At 43.0% G+C, this 15,273-nt stretch overlaps 1 protein-coding gene across 1 annotated transcript; it reads left to right on the top strand.

Annotated features, from left to right (window-relative positions):
• Nucleotides 1-688: 688 nt before the first annotated feature.
• Nucleotides 689-13,447, top strand: opn5 (opsin 5; the record flags this gene model as incomplete). The annotated part of the gene is made up of 6 exons (XM_084150802.1): nt 689-821; nt 10,562-10,681; nt 12,133-12,303; nt 12,473-12,807; nt 12,919-13,163; nt 13,381-13,447. 6 exons carry the CDS (start codon nt 689-691, stop codon nt 13,445-13,447), a joined length of 1,071 nt encoding a protein of 356 aa, XP_084006928.1.
• Between the last annotated feature and the right edge of the window lie 1,826 nt (nt 13,448-15,273).

Here is a 15,273-nt window from a genome sequence, read left to right as displayed (position 1 = left end):
CTGCAATTCTGAGTTCACAATTTTTCTTTTGCAAAATCAACAATTTCCTGCATATCAGAGGAGGCTGATGGGTGGAGCTATAGGAGGACGGGCTCAATGTAATGGCTGGAATGGAATTAATGGAATGGAGTCAAACATATGGTTTCATATGTTTGATGTGTTTGATACCTTCCATTGATTCCATTCCAGCTATTACAATGAGCCGGTCCTCCTATAACTCCTCCCACCAGCTTCCACTGCTGCATATTATGCGAGGGCTTGCAAATTTGACCAATCACTGTGCTATTTCCGCATAAAACAGACAAATCATTGCAATATTATCGCATAAATCTGACCCATCACCGCAGTATAAAAATAGGGCTTGCAATTTCAACCAGTCACCGCACATTTACCGCATAATATGGTTCAATCAAGCCACATGTCAACCAAGTCTTTCTCTTGTCAGCGCATTTTTGCGACAAATTGCCATGCAAAATGTCAGAATTGCTGCAGCAAAATCAAGCATATTTGCTAGCAAATATCACCTAAAATCTCTACGAAATCCTGGAGGGACTGCCCATCTGAAAAGAAAGGGTGTCACCAAAACTTGATAGGTGACAAATGTATTTCTGACTGTTTCAGTGTGGACATCTTGTACTGAACATGTTAATTTTGTTTTGGTTGCCCAGAAAGCGGTTGACACCTAAGCATGGCTCTTACGGGGAATGAGACCTCAGCTTGCCCCGATTATGTCCCCCATTACCTCCTGGCGGGTGATCCCTTCGCCTCCAAGCTGTCTAAGGAGGCTGACATCGTGGCTGCCTTCTACATCTGCATCATAGGTAAGTGTCAATAAAGTACAGGGAAATACACTGCAAAGGGAAGTAGACTCATCAATACACCCTCATATCCTCTGCTCATCCACCTCTCTTGAGACATAGCCTAACCATTCTTCACAACAAGGAGTGCAATTCTGATTCGATTACGTTTGCAATCAATTCTGATTCATCAAGGTTGTCCATTGTGTAAGACGATTCAAAATGTATTTAAAAAGGGATTTGAATAGAAGGTAATCCCATACTGTAAAATATGGTGGTGGATCTTTGATGTTATGGGGCTATTTTTGCTTCCACTGGTCCTGGGGCCCTTGTTAAGGTCAGTGGCATCATCATGAACTTGACCAAGTACCAGGACATTTTAGCCAAAAGCTGATTGCCTCTGCCAGGAGGCTGAAACTTGGCAACAAGTGAATCTTCCATCACGACAATAACCCCAAGCACACATCAAAATCCACAAAGAAGTTATTAATTGACCACAAAATCAACACTTTGCAATGGTCATGTCAGTCTCTGGACTTGAACCCCATTGAAAAGCTGTGGTTTGAATGGAAGAGGCCAGTCTATAAGTGCAGATGAAGGATATCAAGGATCTGGAGGAATGGTCTAAGATCCCGCCCAATATATTCTCCAATCTCTTAAAACATTTTAGAAAAATGCTCAGTGTGGTTATCCTCTCAAGGGGAGGGTGCTGGAACATTGAAAACAGGGGATCCAATTATCTTTTTTAGATTTTGTTTTATTACTTGTTAAACAAAATCTCTTTCTCTGAGCAATTGTATTAGTATAAATATATATTCAATTTTTGGAGCATACAATATAGCTCAGTATTTGTATTATTTATTTTATAGTCTTTTTTTGCTCATCTTTATGAAGGGTGTCAATAATTATGGACCCCACTGTACATCCTACTTTGAAAATGCAGCTCTGCATCTGCATTTTAATGTAGACACGATCTTAACCCCCAGAATAGCTTTAGGGATGGAAAAATGTGAATTCAAGGAAGTTCCATCTCTTTTCTCCTGATGTTGGGGTTTTCTGCTGTACATGCCAATGTGTATCCATGACTGAGCTGTGCTTTTACAGTGACTCAAATCAAGTGAGTGGATAAATACAAGAATAGATTCATTTATAGATAGATACAGTTATGCAATCTCTGTCCCTGTGCTCACCTTCATATACAACATTGGGGCAACTCAGGATTTTATTTTCCTGTCTGTCAGATTATCTATTTCTCTACTTGATAGCAACTCATTCTTTGTATTTTATACTGTGCTGAGCCATTTGCAAACCATGTAATACCCTGTTTAGTTTAACTGCTGTCCTGACCCAACGAACCGATGGACAGTGAAGATGTCTCATGCGGGGGTCTCATGCATTTTGATGTGGCTATTCAGTGAGATATATGGATACTGTGTTGTCTGTCTATTCATTGATTAATGAGAGGACACACTCTAAAGGTTACCATATGAATTTAGGATTAACTCGATCCATTCATTGTGTGTTTGGTGTGTTTTCAGCATGTATAAACATGCTTTCACGTGTTTGATTTAGCTTGAATCTGTTGTTTGCGTGACTTCAAACTCTGCTTGAATTCCCCCATTGAGATACTAACTTTGTGTCTACAGTATGCCGGTAATTTATGAAAGTGACTAGAATTTTCAGTACTTTGGGTAATTAACAGAAAATCTATGCCAATCTTTGGTAACTTTGGTAATTTATACTTGAATAAGTGTAAAAAAAAAATGTATTCATATATAGTATTAATGTTTTATATGTGTGTTCATATTGTCCATGAGTTTCTAGTAGATAGACCATATGGTTCAAGAGAAAATAGCCTAATGAATGAAAAAAGCATCTAATCAACAATGGCATTATTTTCAATGAACTCTGCAACTCTTCCAACTATTTACTTTTTTCACAACTGCAACCAGTTTGACGCCAAAACATTGACAACAAATACATATTGACATAGTAAAATAAATAATAGTTTGTAAAAAATATACACTACCGGTCAAAAGTTTTAGAATACCTACTCATTCAAGGGTTTTTCTTTATTTTTACTATTTTCTACACTGTATAATATTAGTGAAGACATCAAAACTATGAAATAACACATATGGAATCATGTGGTAACCAAAAAAGTGTTAAACAAATCAAAATATACTTTATATTTGAGATTCTTCAAAGTAGCCACCCTTTGCCTTGATGACAGCTTTGCACACTCTTGGCATCAATGCAAATAGTCTGGGTGACCATTCTATTAATTGTTCAGCAGTCTTATGGCTTGGGGGTAGCTGTTAAGGAGACTTTTGGACCTAGACTTGGCACTCCGGTACCGCTTGCCATGCGGTAGTAGAGAAAACAGTCTATGACTTGGGTGACTGGAGTCTTTGACAATTTTTTGGGCATTCCTCTGACACCGCCTAGTATATACAGTTGAAGTCGGACGTTTACATACACCTTAGCCAAATACATTTAAACTCGGTTTTTCACAATTCCTGACATTTAATCCTAGTAAAAATTCCCTGTCTTAGGTCAGTTAGGATCACCACTTTATTTAAAGAATGTGAAATGTCAGAATAATAGTAGAGAGAATGATTTATTTCAGCTTTTATTTCTTTCATCACATTCCCTGTGGGTCAGAAGTTTACATACACTCAATTAGTATTTGGTAGCATTGCCTTTAAATTGTTTAACTTGGGTCAAACGTTTCGGGTAGTCTTCCACAAGCTTCCCACAAGAAGGTGAATTTTGGCCCATTCCTCCTGACAGAGCTTGTGTAACTGAGTCAGGTTTGTAGGCCTCCTTGCTCGCACACGCTTTTTCAGTTCTGCCCACACATTTTCTATAGGCTTGAGGTCAGGGCTTTGTGATGGCCACTCCAATACCTTGACTTTGTTGTCCTTAAGCCATTTTGCCACAACTTTGGAAGTAGGCTTGGGGTCATTGTCCATTTGGAAGACCCATTTGCGACCAAGCTTTAACTTCCTGACTGATGTCTTGAGATGTTGCTTCAATATATCCACATAATTTTCCTTCCTCATGATGCCATCTATTTTGTGAAGTGCACCAGTCCCTCCTGCAGCAAAGCCTCCCCACAGCATGATGCTGCCACCCCCGTGCTTCACGGTTGGAATGGTGTTCTTCATCTTGCGAGCATCCCCCTTTTTCCTCCAAACATAACGATGGTCATTATGGCCATACAGTTCTGTTTTTGTTTCATCAGACCAGAGGACATAAAAAAAAAAGTACGATCTTTGTCCCTATGTGCAGTTGCAAACCGTAGTCTGGCTTTTTTATGGCGGTTTTGGAGCAGTGGCTTCTTCCTTGCTAAGCAGCCTTTCAGGTTATGTCGATATAGGACTCGTTTTACTGTGGATATAGATACTTTTGTACCCGTTTCCTCCAGCATCTTCACAAGGTCCTTTGCTGTTGTTCTGGGATTTATTTGCACTTTTCGCACCAAAGTACGTTCATCTCTAGGATGGGCAGTATGACGGCTGCGTGGTCCCATGGTGTTTATACTTGCGTACTATTGTTTGTACAGATGAACGTGGTACCTTCAGGCATTTGGAAATTGCTCCCAAGGATGAACCAGACTTGTGGAGGTCTACCATTTTTTTCTGAGGTATTGGATGATTTATTTTGACTTTCCCATGATGTCAAGCAAAGAGGCACTGAGTTTGAAGGTAGGCCTTGAAATACATCCACAGGTACACCTCCAATTGACTCAAATAATGTCAATTAGCCTATCAGAAGCTTCTAAAGCCATGACATCATTTTCTGGAATTTTCCAAGCTGTTTAAAGGCACAGTCAACTTAGTGTATGTAAACTTCTGACCCACTGGAATTGTGATACAGTGAATTATAAGTGAAATAATCTGTCTGTAAACAATTGTTGGAAAAATTACTTGTGTCATGCACAAAGTAGATGTCCTAACCGACTTGCCAAAACTATAGTTTGTTAAGAAATTTGTGGCGTGGTTGAAAAACGAGTTTTAATGACTCCAACCTAAGTGTATGTAAACTTCCGACTTCAACTGTAGGTCCTGAATGGCAGGAAGCTTGGCCCCAGTGATGTACTGGGCCGTTCGCACTACCCTCTGTAGCGCCTTACGGTCGGATGCCGAGCAGTTGCCATACCAGGTGGTGATGCAACCGGTCAGGATGCTCTCGATGGTGCAGCGGCATACCTTTTTTAGGATCTGGGGACCCATGCCAAATCTTTTCCGTCTCCTGAGGGGGAAAAGGCATTGTCGTGCCCTCTTCACGACTTTCTTGGTGTGTTTGGACCATGATAGTTTGTTGGTGATGTGGACACTAAGGAACTTGAAACTCTCGACCCGCTCCACTACAGCCCCATAGATGTGAATGGGTTGTGCTCCTTTTCCTGTAGTCCACGATCAGCTCCTTTGTCTTGCTCACGTTGAGGGAGAGGTTGTTGTCTCTGACCTCCTCCCTATAGGCTGTCTTATCGTTGTCAGTGATCAGGCCTACCACTGTTATGTCGTCAGCAAACTTAATGATGGTGTTGGAGTCGTGCTTGGCCACGCAGTCGTGTGTGAACAGGGAGTACAGGAGGGGACTAAGCACGCACCCCTGAGGGCCCCCCGTGTTGAGGATCAGCATGGCAGATGTGTTGTTGCCTACCCTTATCACCTGGGGGCGGTTCGTCAGGAAGTCCAGGATCCAGTTGCAGAGGGAGGTGTTTAGTCCCAGGGTCCTTAGGTTAGTGATGAGCTTTGTGGGCACTATGGTGTTGAACGCTGAGCTGTAGTCAATTAACAGCATTCTCACATAGGTGTTCCTTTTGTCCAGGTGGGAAAGAACAGTGTGGAGTGCGATTGATATTGATTCATCTGTGGATCTGTTGGGGCGGTATGCAAATTGGAGTGGGTCTAGTGTTTCCGGGATGATGGTGTTGATGTGAGCCATGTGAGCCATGACCAGCCTTTCAAAGCACATTCGCAACACTCCTTTGTTTGCTAAAGGTTTTCACGTTGTATTGGTCCTTAGTTTCTTGTATGTTTCTCTTGCATGTTTGTTGCATGTTTTCTTTTCTGCTCAGGCAGTGGTGGCTCCTGAAAAAATTCTCAGGGGGGGCAATTTTTCTGATGATTTAGGTGACCTACACACATTTAAAAAAAGATATGTCCAGCAACAACATGAAGACAGGGGCAGCATATAAGTCAATACCAGAAGCATTTATTGACTGATCTCAAAAGTGTTGGCTTACCAGGGTTGGTGGAGCCCTCAGTTTCATCTTTGCCTCGCAAAGCTAACTCTAAACACTCCACAAAACTTCACACACTGGATTAGCCGGCTGAGGATGTGGCGGTTCTTGCTAATGTCGTAGTAAATATATTTGTTATAGTGAATATGGAATATGATATGTTGAGTAAAATGTTGTGCTAAGATCTATTTAGGTCAGGAGCTGGTTATAAGTTCTGTTCCTATCCAATAACAATGGACAAAAGGGTCCTATCTTGTCAGCCTTGTCAGTTTCAGTTCTCCAGTAAACTTGTGATTATCAACACTAACCTCATCGTTGTGGCGGCGGACAGCTAGCCTGTATCCCTCATCCAGTTGAGTGGGAATGTTCACTCTCCCCAAAGCAGACAATCTCAAACAGCTATCCATGTGGGTCTTTGACAGCTCATGTTTCTTAATCTTTCCTGAAAGATGGTGCATGTCCGTTACACACCAGTCGCTGTCCAAGCGGTGCTGTCTGCCATGCCGCCTTCAGGGTGAAAGAGTAAGCAGGGGGTAGCAGAAGACTGCATTAGCTACATCGCAGCCTGCTAGCCAGGTTTTTCGTTCGTACCAATTTTTGGAAAATCCTCGGGTGTAGGACTTCCCCCCTTTAGTAGAAACCTGTTGAATTATTAAATTTGGTCTGGGAGGTCCTAATTGTTTCGTTGCCAATTTATCTTCATTTGTTCGCCGACAAAAAGGAACTTCTTTCAAAGACACAATCGAGTTGCACTGAAGCCTAGCCATTTTGATAGAAGTAGTGAATTGATTGACGCTGCTACCCGCTCTTTTCTTAGTTACGTTCATGGTTATATGTTACGTATGACGAAAGCGCGTAAGTGCAAGCCCTCAGAAACCCATAGAGATTGTATTGAAAGCTCTGATATTTGAAAAAAATAGATTTTACATGGGAGTCTATGACAGACTTCTGGGCGATTTTCAACCTGACTGAAATCGCCCCAAAAGGGGGGGGGGGGGGGGGCATTTGAAGCACGACTTTAGCCTGATTGGACATTTAGTGGCACTGTGGCAGATCAGACGTCTAGATTACAACACTGATAACTACTGTTGCCGTGATATAATTGATTAGAAAAAAAATCCCTTCCTTTTCCCGTTTGGCAGTGCGTCGCCCATATCGCCCTATTGAACACACCGCCCCTGTGCTCAGGTATAAGTTACTCACAAAAGTCAAACAGCTCATGTTCACATTGATATTGCATGGCACAAACAAATGTATGCAGCCATTCTAAGAAAATGTTTATTAAACCCTTAAGCGAGACCTGGAGCTAATCATTAAAAAGATAAAACGATGGTTACAGGTTGTGGTTATTCTGGTTTTATCTGTCTTGTCCAATCAGTGCTAACTATTGGAGGGCCACCCTAGAGGATAATCTCCTGTAAGTGGGAATCACAGGAGGCTGGTGAGGGGAGAACGGCTCATAATAATGGCTGGAATGGAGTGAATGGAATGGTTTCAAGGACATGGAGAAGATTTGTTCGATGTGTTTGAAAGTGTTCCATTGATTCCATTCCAGAAATTACTTTGAGCCCGTCCTACCCAATTAAGGTGCCACCAGCCATCCATGGAATGTACAGTGACTCATTCTAACTGTATATTGTATGCTTGCGGATATTATTCTCGAATATATGATCATTCCTTTCAGCATAGGTTCATTATCATAAGTACGTTATTTAATGTTTCCTCATGCTCCATGAAGAATATACTACATATCCTGTAGATGTATACATATACACATATGAATTATAAGTAGCAAACAAACTGGAACCCATTCTATAATTGTTTTCTAATCTGTTTATCATATGATAGAATTGGAATGAAAGAGATATTTCATTTTTCTTTTCCTTGAATTTATCTCAATAAATTGCTTTGTGTGTGAAACAAGATCATTCAGCTGATACAGTCCAGAGTTAATGGGACAATTTCACAAGAAAATGAGCACTAGAGATCTTGCACATCATACCGTATACACTCCTATCACACATCATAGAATGGAGCAGAGGATAATGTCTGTCAACCACTGGTTCCAGTCCAGTAAGGGGACAGGGACCATGGAGGAAGTGAAGCTGTTAGCAGCACACTGACGTTGTTATTGACAGATAAATACATGTTTGTGAAGGACAATGAACTGTTGATCAGCAACAACAAAGAGCATCAATTGGAATCCATTCAATGTGTTGTGACATATAATTACCACAACTTGTGTCACACACACAGTGGAAGTGATGACATGAGCCAAAACAGAGGTCATAGAGATGACAAATTAGTTATTCCTTTCTTTTGTGCATGGAAATCAATGACTTAAAAGCATATTGACCATTTCAGACTGGGGGCGGATTTCAAAAACCTTGTTTTGTTGTGAAAGTGTATGTCAAGTCTTATGAATATTGTAGACAGTAGTCAAAATGTGTTTGATCAACCCAAACATGCATGTATACTGTCTTTGCATTTACCCACAACCCATTTGTATTTTTTTAACTTGACAGTAGGGCATGCATGTCACACCCTGGCTCTGGGACTCTATATGTTGAGCCAGGTTGTGTTCATTCTGTTGTGTTTATTTCTATGTGGGCTAGAGTGACTCCCAATCAGAGGCAACGAGTGTCAGCTGTCGTTGGTTGTCTCTGATTGGGAGCCATATTTAAACTGTCTGTTTTCCCTTTGTGTTTGTGGGTTCTTGTTCCGTGTTGGTCATTGTTACCGTGGACTTCACGAGTCATTTCTTGTTTTGTTTATTGTTGTCTATTATCACTAAAGATAATAAAGTTTAACATGTTCGTTCATCACGCTGCGCCTTGGTCTATTCCCTACGACGATCGTGACAGAAGAACCCACCATAAAAGGACCAAGCAGCGTGTCCAGGAGCAGGCAGCCTGGACATGGGAGGAGATATTGGACGGGAAAGGGTCCTGGACTTGGAAGGAGATACAGGCCGGGATGGATCGGCGTCCGTGGGAAGAGACGGTGGAGGCGCGCCGTAGAGAGGAGCAGCGGCGCCAAACGGGTCAACGTCGGACAGGCGAGAGGCAACCCCAGAAATTTTTTAGGGGGGGGCACACGGCATGGACGACGGGGCTGACGGAGGCAGAAAAGGGGCGGATTCAGAAGGCCACCAGGTTACGGGGGCCACTGGTCAAAGTAGGGAAGGAAGGTGTAGAGGCACGGCGAGAGGTACTGGGGTGTGTTACCAGTCCGGTCCGGCCCGTTCCAGATCCCGAGGTAGAGCCAGTGGTGTGTGTCCCCAGTACGGTCCGGCCTGTTCCGGCCCCTCGCACCAAGTGTACGGTGTGCGTCGTCAGCCCGGTCCGGCCTGTCCCTGCTCCACGCACCAAGCCTACGGTGTGCGTCGCCAGCCCAGCCCGGCCTGTCCCTGCTCCACGCACCAAGCCTACGGTGTGCGTTGCCAGCCCAGCCCGGCCTTCCCTGCTCCACGCACCAAGCCTACGGGGTGCGTCGCCAGCCCAGCCCGGCCTGTCCCTGCTCCACGCACCAAGCCTACGGTGTGCGTCGTCAGCCTGGTAAGGCCCGTTCCTCCTCCACGCACCAAGCCAGGGGTGCGAGTCGTCAGCCTGGTAAGGCCCGTTCCTCCTCCACGCACCAAGCCAGGGGTGCGCGTCGTCAGCCTGGTAAGGCCCGTTCCTCCTCCACGCACCAAGCCAGGGGTGCGCGTCGTCAGTCCAGCACAACCCGTGCCTGGGTCACCAGGCACCGGTCAACTGCTCCACTACGGAGCTGAAGCTAACCGCTCCTGCTAAGTCCAGTTCAGCTCCAGCCAGCGGGGCCAGACTGGACCAGGGGCGCTATGGGGGGTTTATTGGAGGGTGGTGGGCAAGGCCGGAGCCAGAACCGCCGCCGAGGAGGTATGCCCACCCAGCCCTCCCCTGTTTTGTTCAAGTTGAGGCGCGGTCGCAGTCCGCGCCTTTAGGGGGGGGTACTGTCACACCCTGGCTCTGGGACTCTATATGTTGAGCCAGGGTGTGTTCATTCTGTTGTGTTTATTTCTATGTGGGCTAGAGTGACTCCCAATCAGAGGCAACGAGTGTCAGCTGTCGTTGGTTGTCTCTGATTGGGAGCCATATTTAAACTGTCTGTTTTCCCTTTGTGTTTGTGGGTTCTTGTTCCGTGTTGGTCATTGTTACCGTGGACTTCACGAGTCGTTTCTTGTTTTGTTTATTGTTGTCTATTATCACTAAAGATAATAAAGTTTAACATGTTCGTTCATCACGCTGCGCCTTGGTCTATTCCCTACGACGATCGTGACAATGCATCATTATCATGTATCAAGGCTCTAGAGATAAACACACACAGGGCAAAATCTCAATTATTAATAGTGATAGTATTGCAACATTATTATTAAACCAATTATGCCATAGGCCTAAGTACGTAAATGAACTAACCTGTAGGTACACCCTGTCATGTTGCATTTTTACTACTTATCATGTCTTCCTCTTGTCCTCTGTTTTCTCTGCAGGGATCATGTCTGCCACAGGAAATGGCTATGTTATATACATGACCATCAAACGCAAGACAAAGCTAAGGCCACCTGAGCTTATGACAGTTAACTTAGCCATCTTTGACTTTGGCATATCAGGTAAACCATTCATCAGTCTTTTCATACAGTATGTCCATTTACAGTGTGTCTCTGCACAGAACATTGTAAGGTGGATTAGTCCCATGTATTTTGTTTATTTAAATTCAGAACAGCATGTATATGAACAATGTTAGCGCTGCATTAACATTCTTGGCTGTACATCCTGACACATGGGAACGGTTGTCATGGTTGGAAGAAGATGAAGTGGTGGAATATAATGACAACAAATAAAGAGAAAGAGAGAGGGAGAACCACAGAGTAAAAAAAAAAAAATCATAGACATCATACAACTGACATCATTGTTTGAAGTCTCATCTGATCCCAAGTCTGAATCACCATTGTTGAATTATATTATATTGAAATTTCATTGTTGTGTGTGGAGTGTCTAATTACATTCCTGTCTCTCTTTCAGAACAATGTAGGTTCCATCAATTCCTTGTTAAATAATATTAATGTAACAGGCCATTATTTCTCTCAATCATTTACATGTATAGGTATGTTTGTTAACTCAATACTCAAAAATGCTGAATTGTGGCCAAACCTGAAGTTGGTCCTTTATCGCCACTGTTTGGATATTAGAGGAACAGCATCAGACTAGGCCTTTTATGTACAAGAGATTTAGTTCCATTGCAAACAGTCATCTTAGTTAAGAAATGTAGTTTCAAAAATAAAATGTATGGGGAATATTTTACCCAGCTGTGACCCAGCCAGAAGCAGAATTCACAACAGTGTCTCTCTCTGTCTCAGAACAAGTTCTGGCCAGCTCTCTCTGTGCCTCATACAACCACATGATTCTCACTTGTTTATCTGTTTATTTCTCAGAGTCTGGGCCAACTACGTCCCTCTGTATGAGACATCTGTATTGCTCTCTAGGATTAGAACCATTGTCCACAGCAGAAAACAGGCATGATCTATGTGTCTGCCAGCTTTGCCTGCATCTTGGGAATATCAGAGGTCCAGAATGGTCCAGAATTAGCTAGAATGGTCCAGAAGGTCCAGAATGGTTGAAAGTCCAGAATGTTTGGTAGCCATTTTACCCTGATACTGTAGGAGTCATAAACTGAGACAAAGAGTCTATTGTTAACTTTGAGAGTTGGTGGAGAGTACAGCTTTACTTGCTGGACCTCTGTGGCATCAGACTAGTGCAGTGAGGATGCCTCTTCACACAATTATGGGAATGATATAGGGCACTGGGAAACACAATATATGATTTGCTCTTCTTTCACATGCTTTGCCTCATGATTGTTACTGTACTGCATCTGTTATCATTGAGGGTTCTGAAGAAACAGCACTTGTTTTCTGTGAAGTGGATGAAGACGATGGTTTTCATTGTAATTCTCATACATTCTCATGCCTAGGACATTACTGTACATGCATACTATACATTCTCATGTCTTTACAGCACACAGTGTTCATCTGAGGTGGTAACGTCTCCATGTTTGCTCTTGAAGTCACAGGGAAACCGTTCTTTGTGGCATCTAGTTTCTCCCACCGCTGGCTGTTTGGCTGGGAGGGCTGTCGTTTCTATGGCTGGGCTGGCTTCTTCTTCGGTGTTGGCAGCCTCATCACTATGACCGTAGTTAGCCTAGACCGATACCTCAAGATCTGTCATCTCAGATACGGTACAGTGGGCTATGCTCTCAGTTTGTGTTTGGTTTACAGTAACACAAGACCTTTATAAGAATTAATAATTAGCACTTTTGAGTGATCTGTGATATCTGAACAGTTTGAATTAAAACGTTATTGTAATAATGAACCAATAAATGATCAATCCCATAATTCTGCCCACAGGTACGTGGCTGATGAGGCACCATGCCTTCCTGTGTCTGGTGTTGGTGTGGCTCTACTCAGGCTTTTGGGCCACCATGCCCCTGGTGGGCTGGGGCGGCTACGCTCCAGAGCCGTTTGGCACCTCCTGTACCCTGGACTGGTGGCAGGCCCAGACCTCCGTGGCAGGCCAGAGCTTCGTCATGGCCATCCTCTTCTTCTGCCTTATCTTCCCTACCGGCATCATCGTCTTCTCCTATGTCATGATCATCTTCAAGGTCAACTCCTCAGCGAAAGAGATATCCCACTTTGACACCAGGAACAAGAACAACCATAGCCTGGAGATGAAACTGACCAAGGTGTGTGTGTGTGTGTGTGTGTGTGGTGTGTTTGTGCATGGAACCTCACCTCAGAGATGCTTTTACTATTGTGAGACAGACCTGTGATGTGCTTCTACTTGTGTCCTCCAGGTGGCGATGTTGATCTGTGCTGGTTTCTTAATAGCGTGGATTCCGTATGCAGTGGTCTCAGTGGTGTCTGCGTTTGGCGAGCCCGACTCAGTGCCTATCTCTGTCTCTGTGATCCCCACTCTGCTGGCTAAGTCCTCTGCCATGTACAACCCCATCATCTACCAAGTTATTGACCTGAAACACTCCTGTGCAAAATCATCCTGTTTCCAAGTCCTGAAGAAGCGCAGACATTTTCAAAAGTCAAGGTATAATTAATTGCACTGCTTTCTCTTCTACTTTCTATTCCTCTGAACAGATTGCTAGATCAACAGTTAAAACTGTATAATTTAACATTTATTTTGTTTCACAGGTCACTAGTTTGAGGTGAAACTGTATAGTTTAACATTAATCTTGTTTAACAGGTTTGTAGTTCAAGAGTTAAAACTGCATAGTTTAACTTTTCTCTTGTCGTATCTCCCATAGGTTTTACACCATTTCTGGCTCGCTTAAAGACAGACCATCCGTAAACGAGTCTCACAGTGAAATGTGAGAAAAAAAAAGTGATACACTCCTGTGATATGACTCTTGGCCTTTCCCCTCACCAGTCCAATCACAACCCTGCTATCAACTGCTAAGACATTGACCACCGCTCACCACCCAGACCTACGTAACCCAGCCTTGCTGTATCTATGTTCCTGCTCCAAACAGCTCTCTGTACTCTCCTACCTCATGTCCCTCTCTGTGTTTATAGTTCAAGGTTGGCGTCAAGATGGGTTTTTTACACTTTTTACAGATATTGTGTACTCTTGCACCTGTCACCTGTTTAAAGACATTTAAACCTTTATGTGCACCTGTAAGATCTAAAGTGCTGTTGATATACTCTAAAGAAAGCTGGAGAGACTGTGGTGTTGGTGTCGGGGTTTAGTGTTATCCCCTGCTTCAGGCAGGTGTGACTATAGCAGCACTTCTCATCAACAATCGAAGTCATCATATGATTCTTACTGTCCCTGGATACATGTTCACAGACGTCGTTGAAAATGAAATAAAATTTTAGCTCATATACAAACTGCAAGGTCCATTGCAACGTAACAGCCAGTGCATGTAGTAGCTGGACCAAATAATCAAGGCAAACAGCACAACAATGTCTGTTAAAGTAGGGGCTATGTCTTACAGCACTATGTTCCTGTCATTGTTAACCATTCTGTATGCGCTGATGTCAGTCTTTACATCTTAGACGAGAGCATTGTTGGTAGTAAAGGTCTAACCCATTCAAAGAGTAGTATATTCACGCACAAGCAGTCGGAAATCCTCCACTAACAACAGTTACCAAAGGTTTACATACAGCACCTTAGCTGGAATCCTTAATGGTGATATTGCCACGTCCGTTTGCGATACTAAAACAACAAAGAAGTTACTGCAAACCACAAATACAGTTTTTTTCCCTCTGACATCATTGCACGTGCGATAGAACAGCAAAATATGTACTGCAATTTATTTTTACCACGTTAGCCGACGCTCCTAACCCCCACTTTGTCAACAAAAAAACTAACAAATATAGCTAAGAGCAGCAATGAACGGGGTTCACAGGATGACAGATAGGATACAAGATCAGTTGGATAACAACCCAATTAAATGACATTGAACCAATATGGAATAGACGTTGAATTGACGTCTGTGCCCAGTGGGAAAGCAAGCACTCTAGCATGCAGGAACTATTTCTCATTGTTTGTCTGCATTCATTTGCATGAGACAAAGTCCACTTGATTAATAGTTATTGTTCTAGTATCCTATTGTGCCACTGGTGCCAATGACATCTATAGTCCCACCAACTGGCCTGGTGCAGTCATATAAAGTTGCAGTGATTTTAAATAGAGCCCCACAGTGGAGGTGTCATAATACCCATAAAACCTAGCGGTCAAACAGGGAAATGGTTTCAATCGTTTTTCCACCATTCATTTTCCCATAGGGGATTTTAGAAACACTTAAAATAAGGGCTGCATTTAGTGTAGGCTTACCCTGGCATGACGTTTTGATAACTATGTAAATCTCTCTTGGCAAGGTGACTTTAATCAATATATTCGGCTCTACTTACTCTCAGATTCGAAAATGCTAATTAGCATCAAAGTAGACATCATGCAAAACTACAAATCCCTGCAAGCTCCTGCACGTCATCTCTAGCTGACATCTTTGCTAACAGGTATTGTGTCAATTTAAAACTTGCACAAGACAGTTCACAGAATTGTCCATTTAAAGAAATGTAGCCAATTTATTCAATACTACATTTAGCTAACATTAGATAGTTAATCCAGAGATTCTTACCTTAGCCTCGATGCGGCAGTCTCGTCCAGATTATCATGGCATTTGTAGTTCTTTATG

Source organism: Coregonus lavaretus (assembly GCF_964263955.1).
Source record: "Coregonus lavaretus genome assembly, chromosome: 33".
Taxonomy (NCBI): Eukaryota; Metazoa; Chordata; class Actinopteri; order Salmoniformes; family Salmonidae; genus Coregonus; species Coregonus lavaretus.
This window is presented reverse-complemented; position numbering and strand designations above follow the sequence as displayed.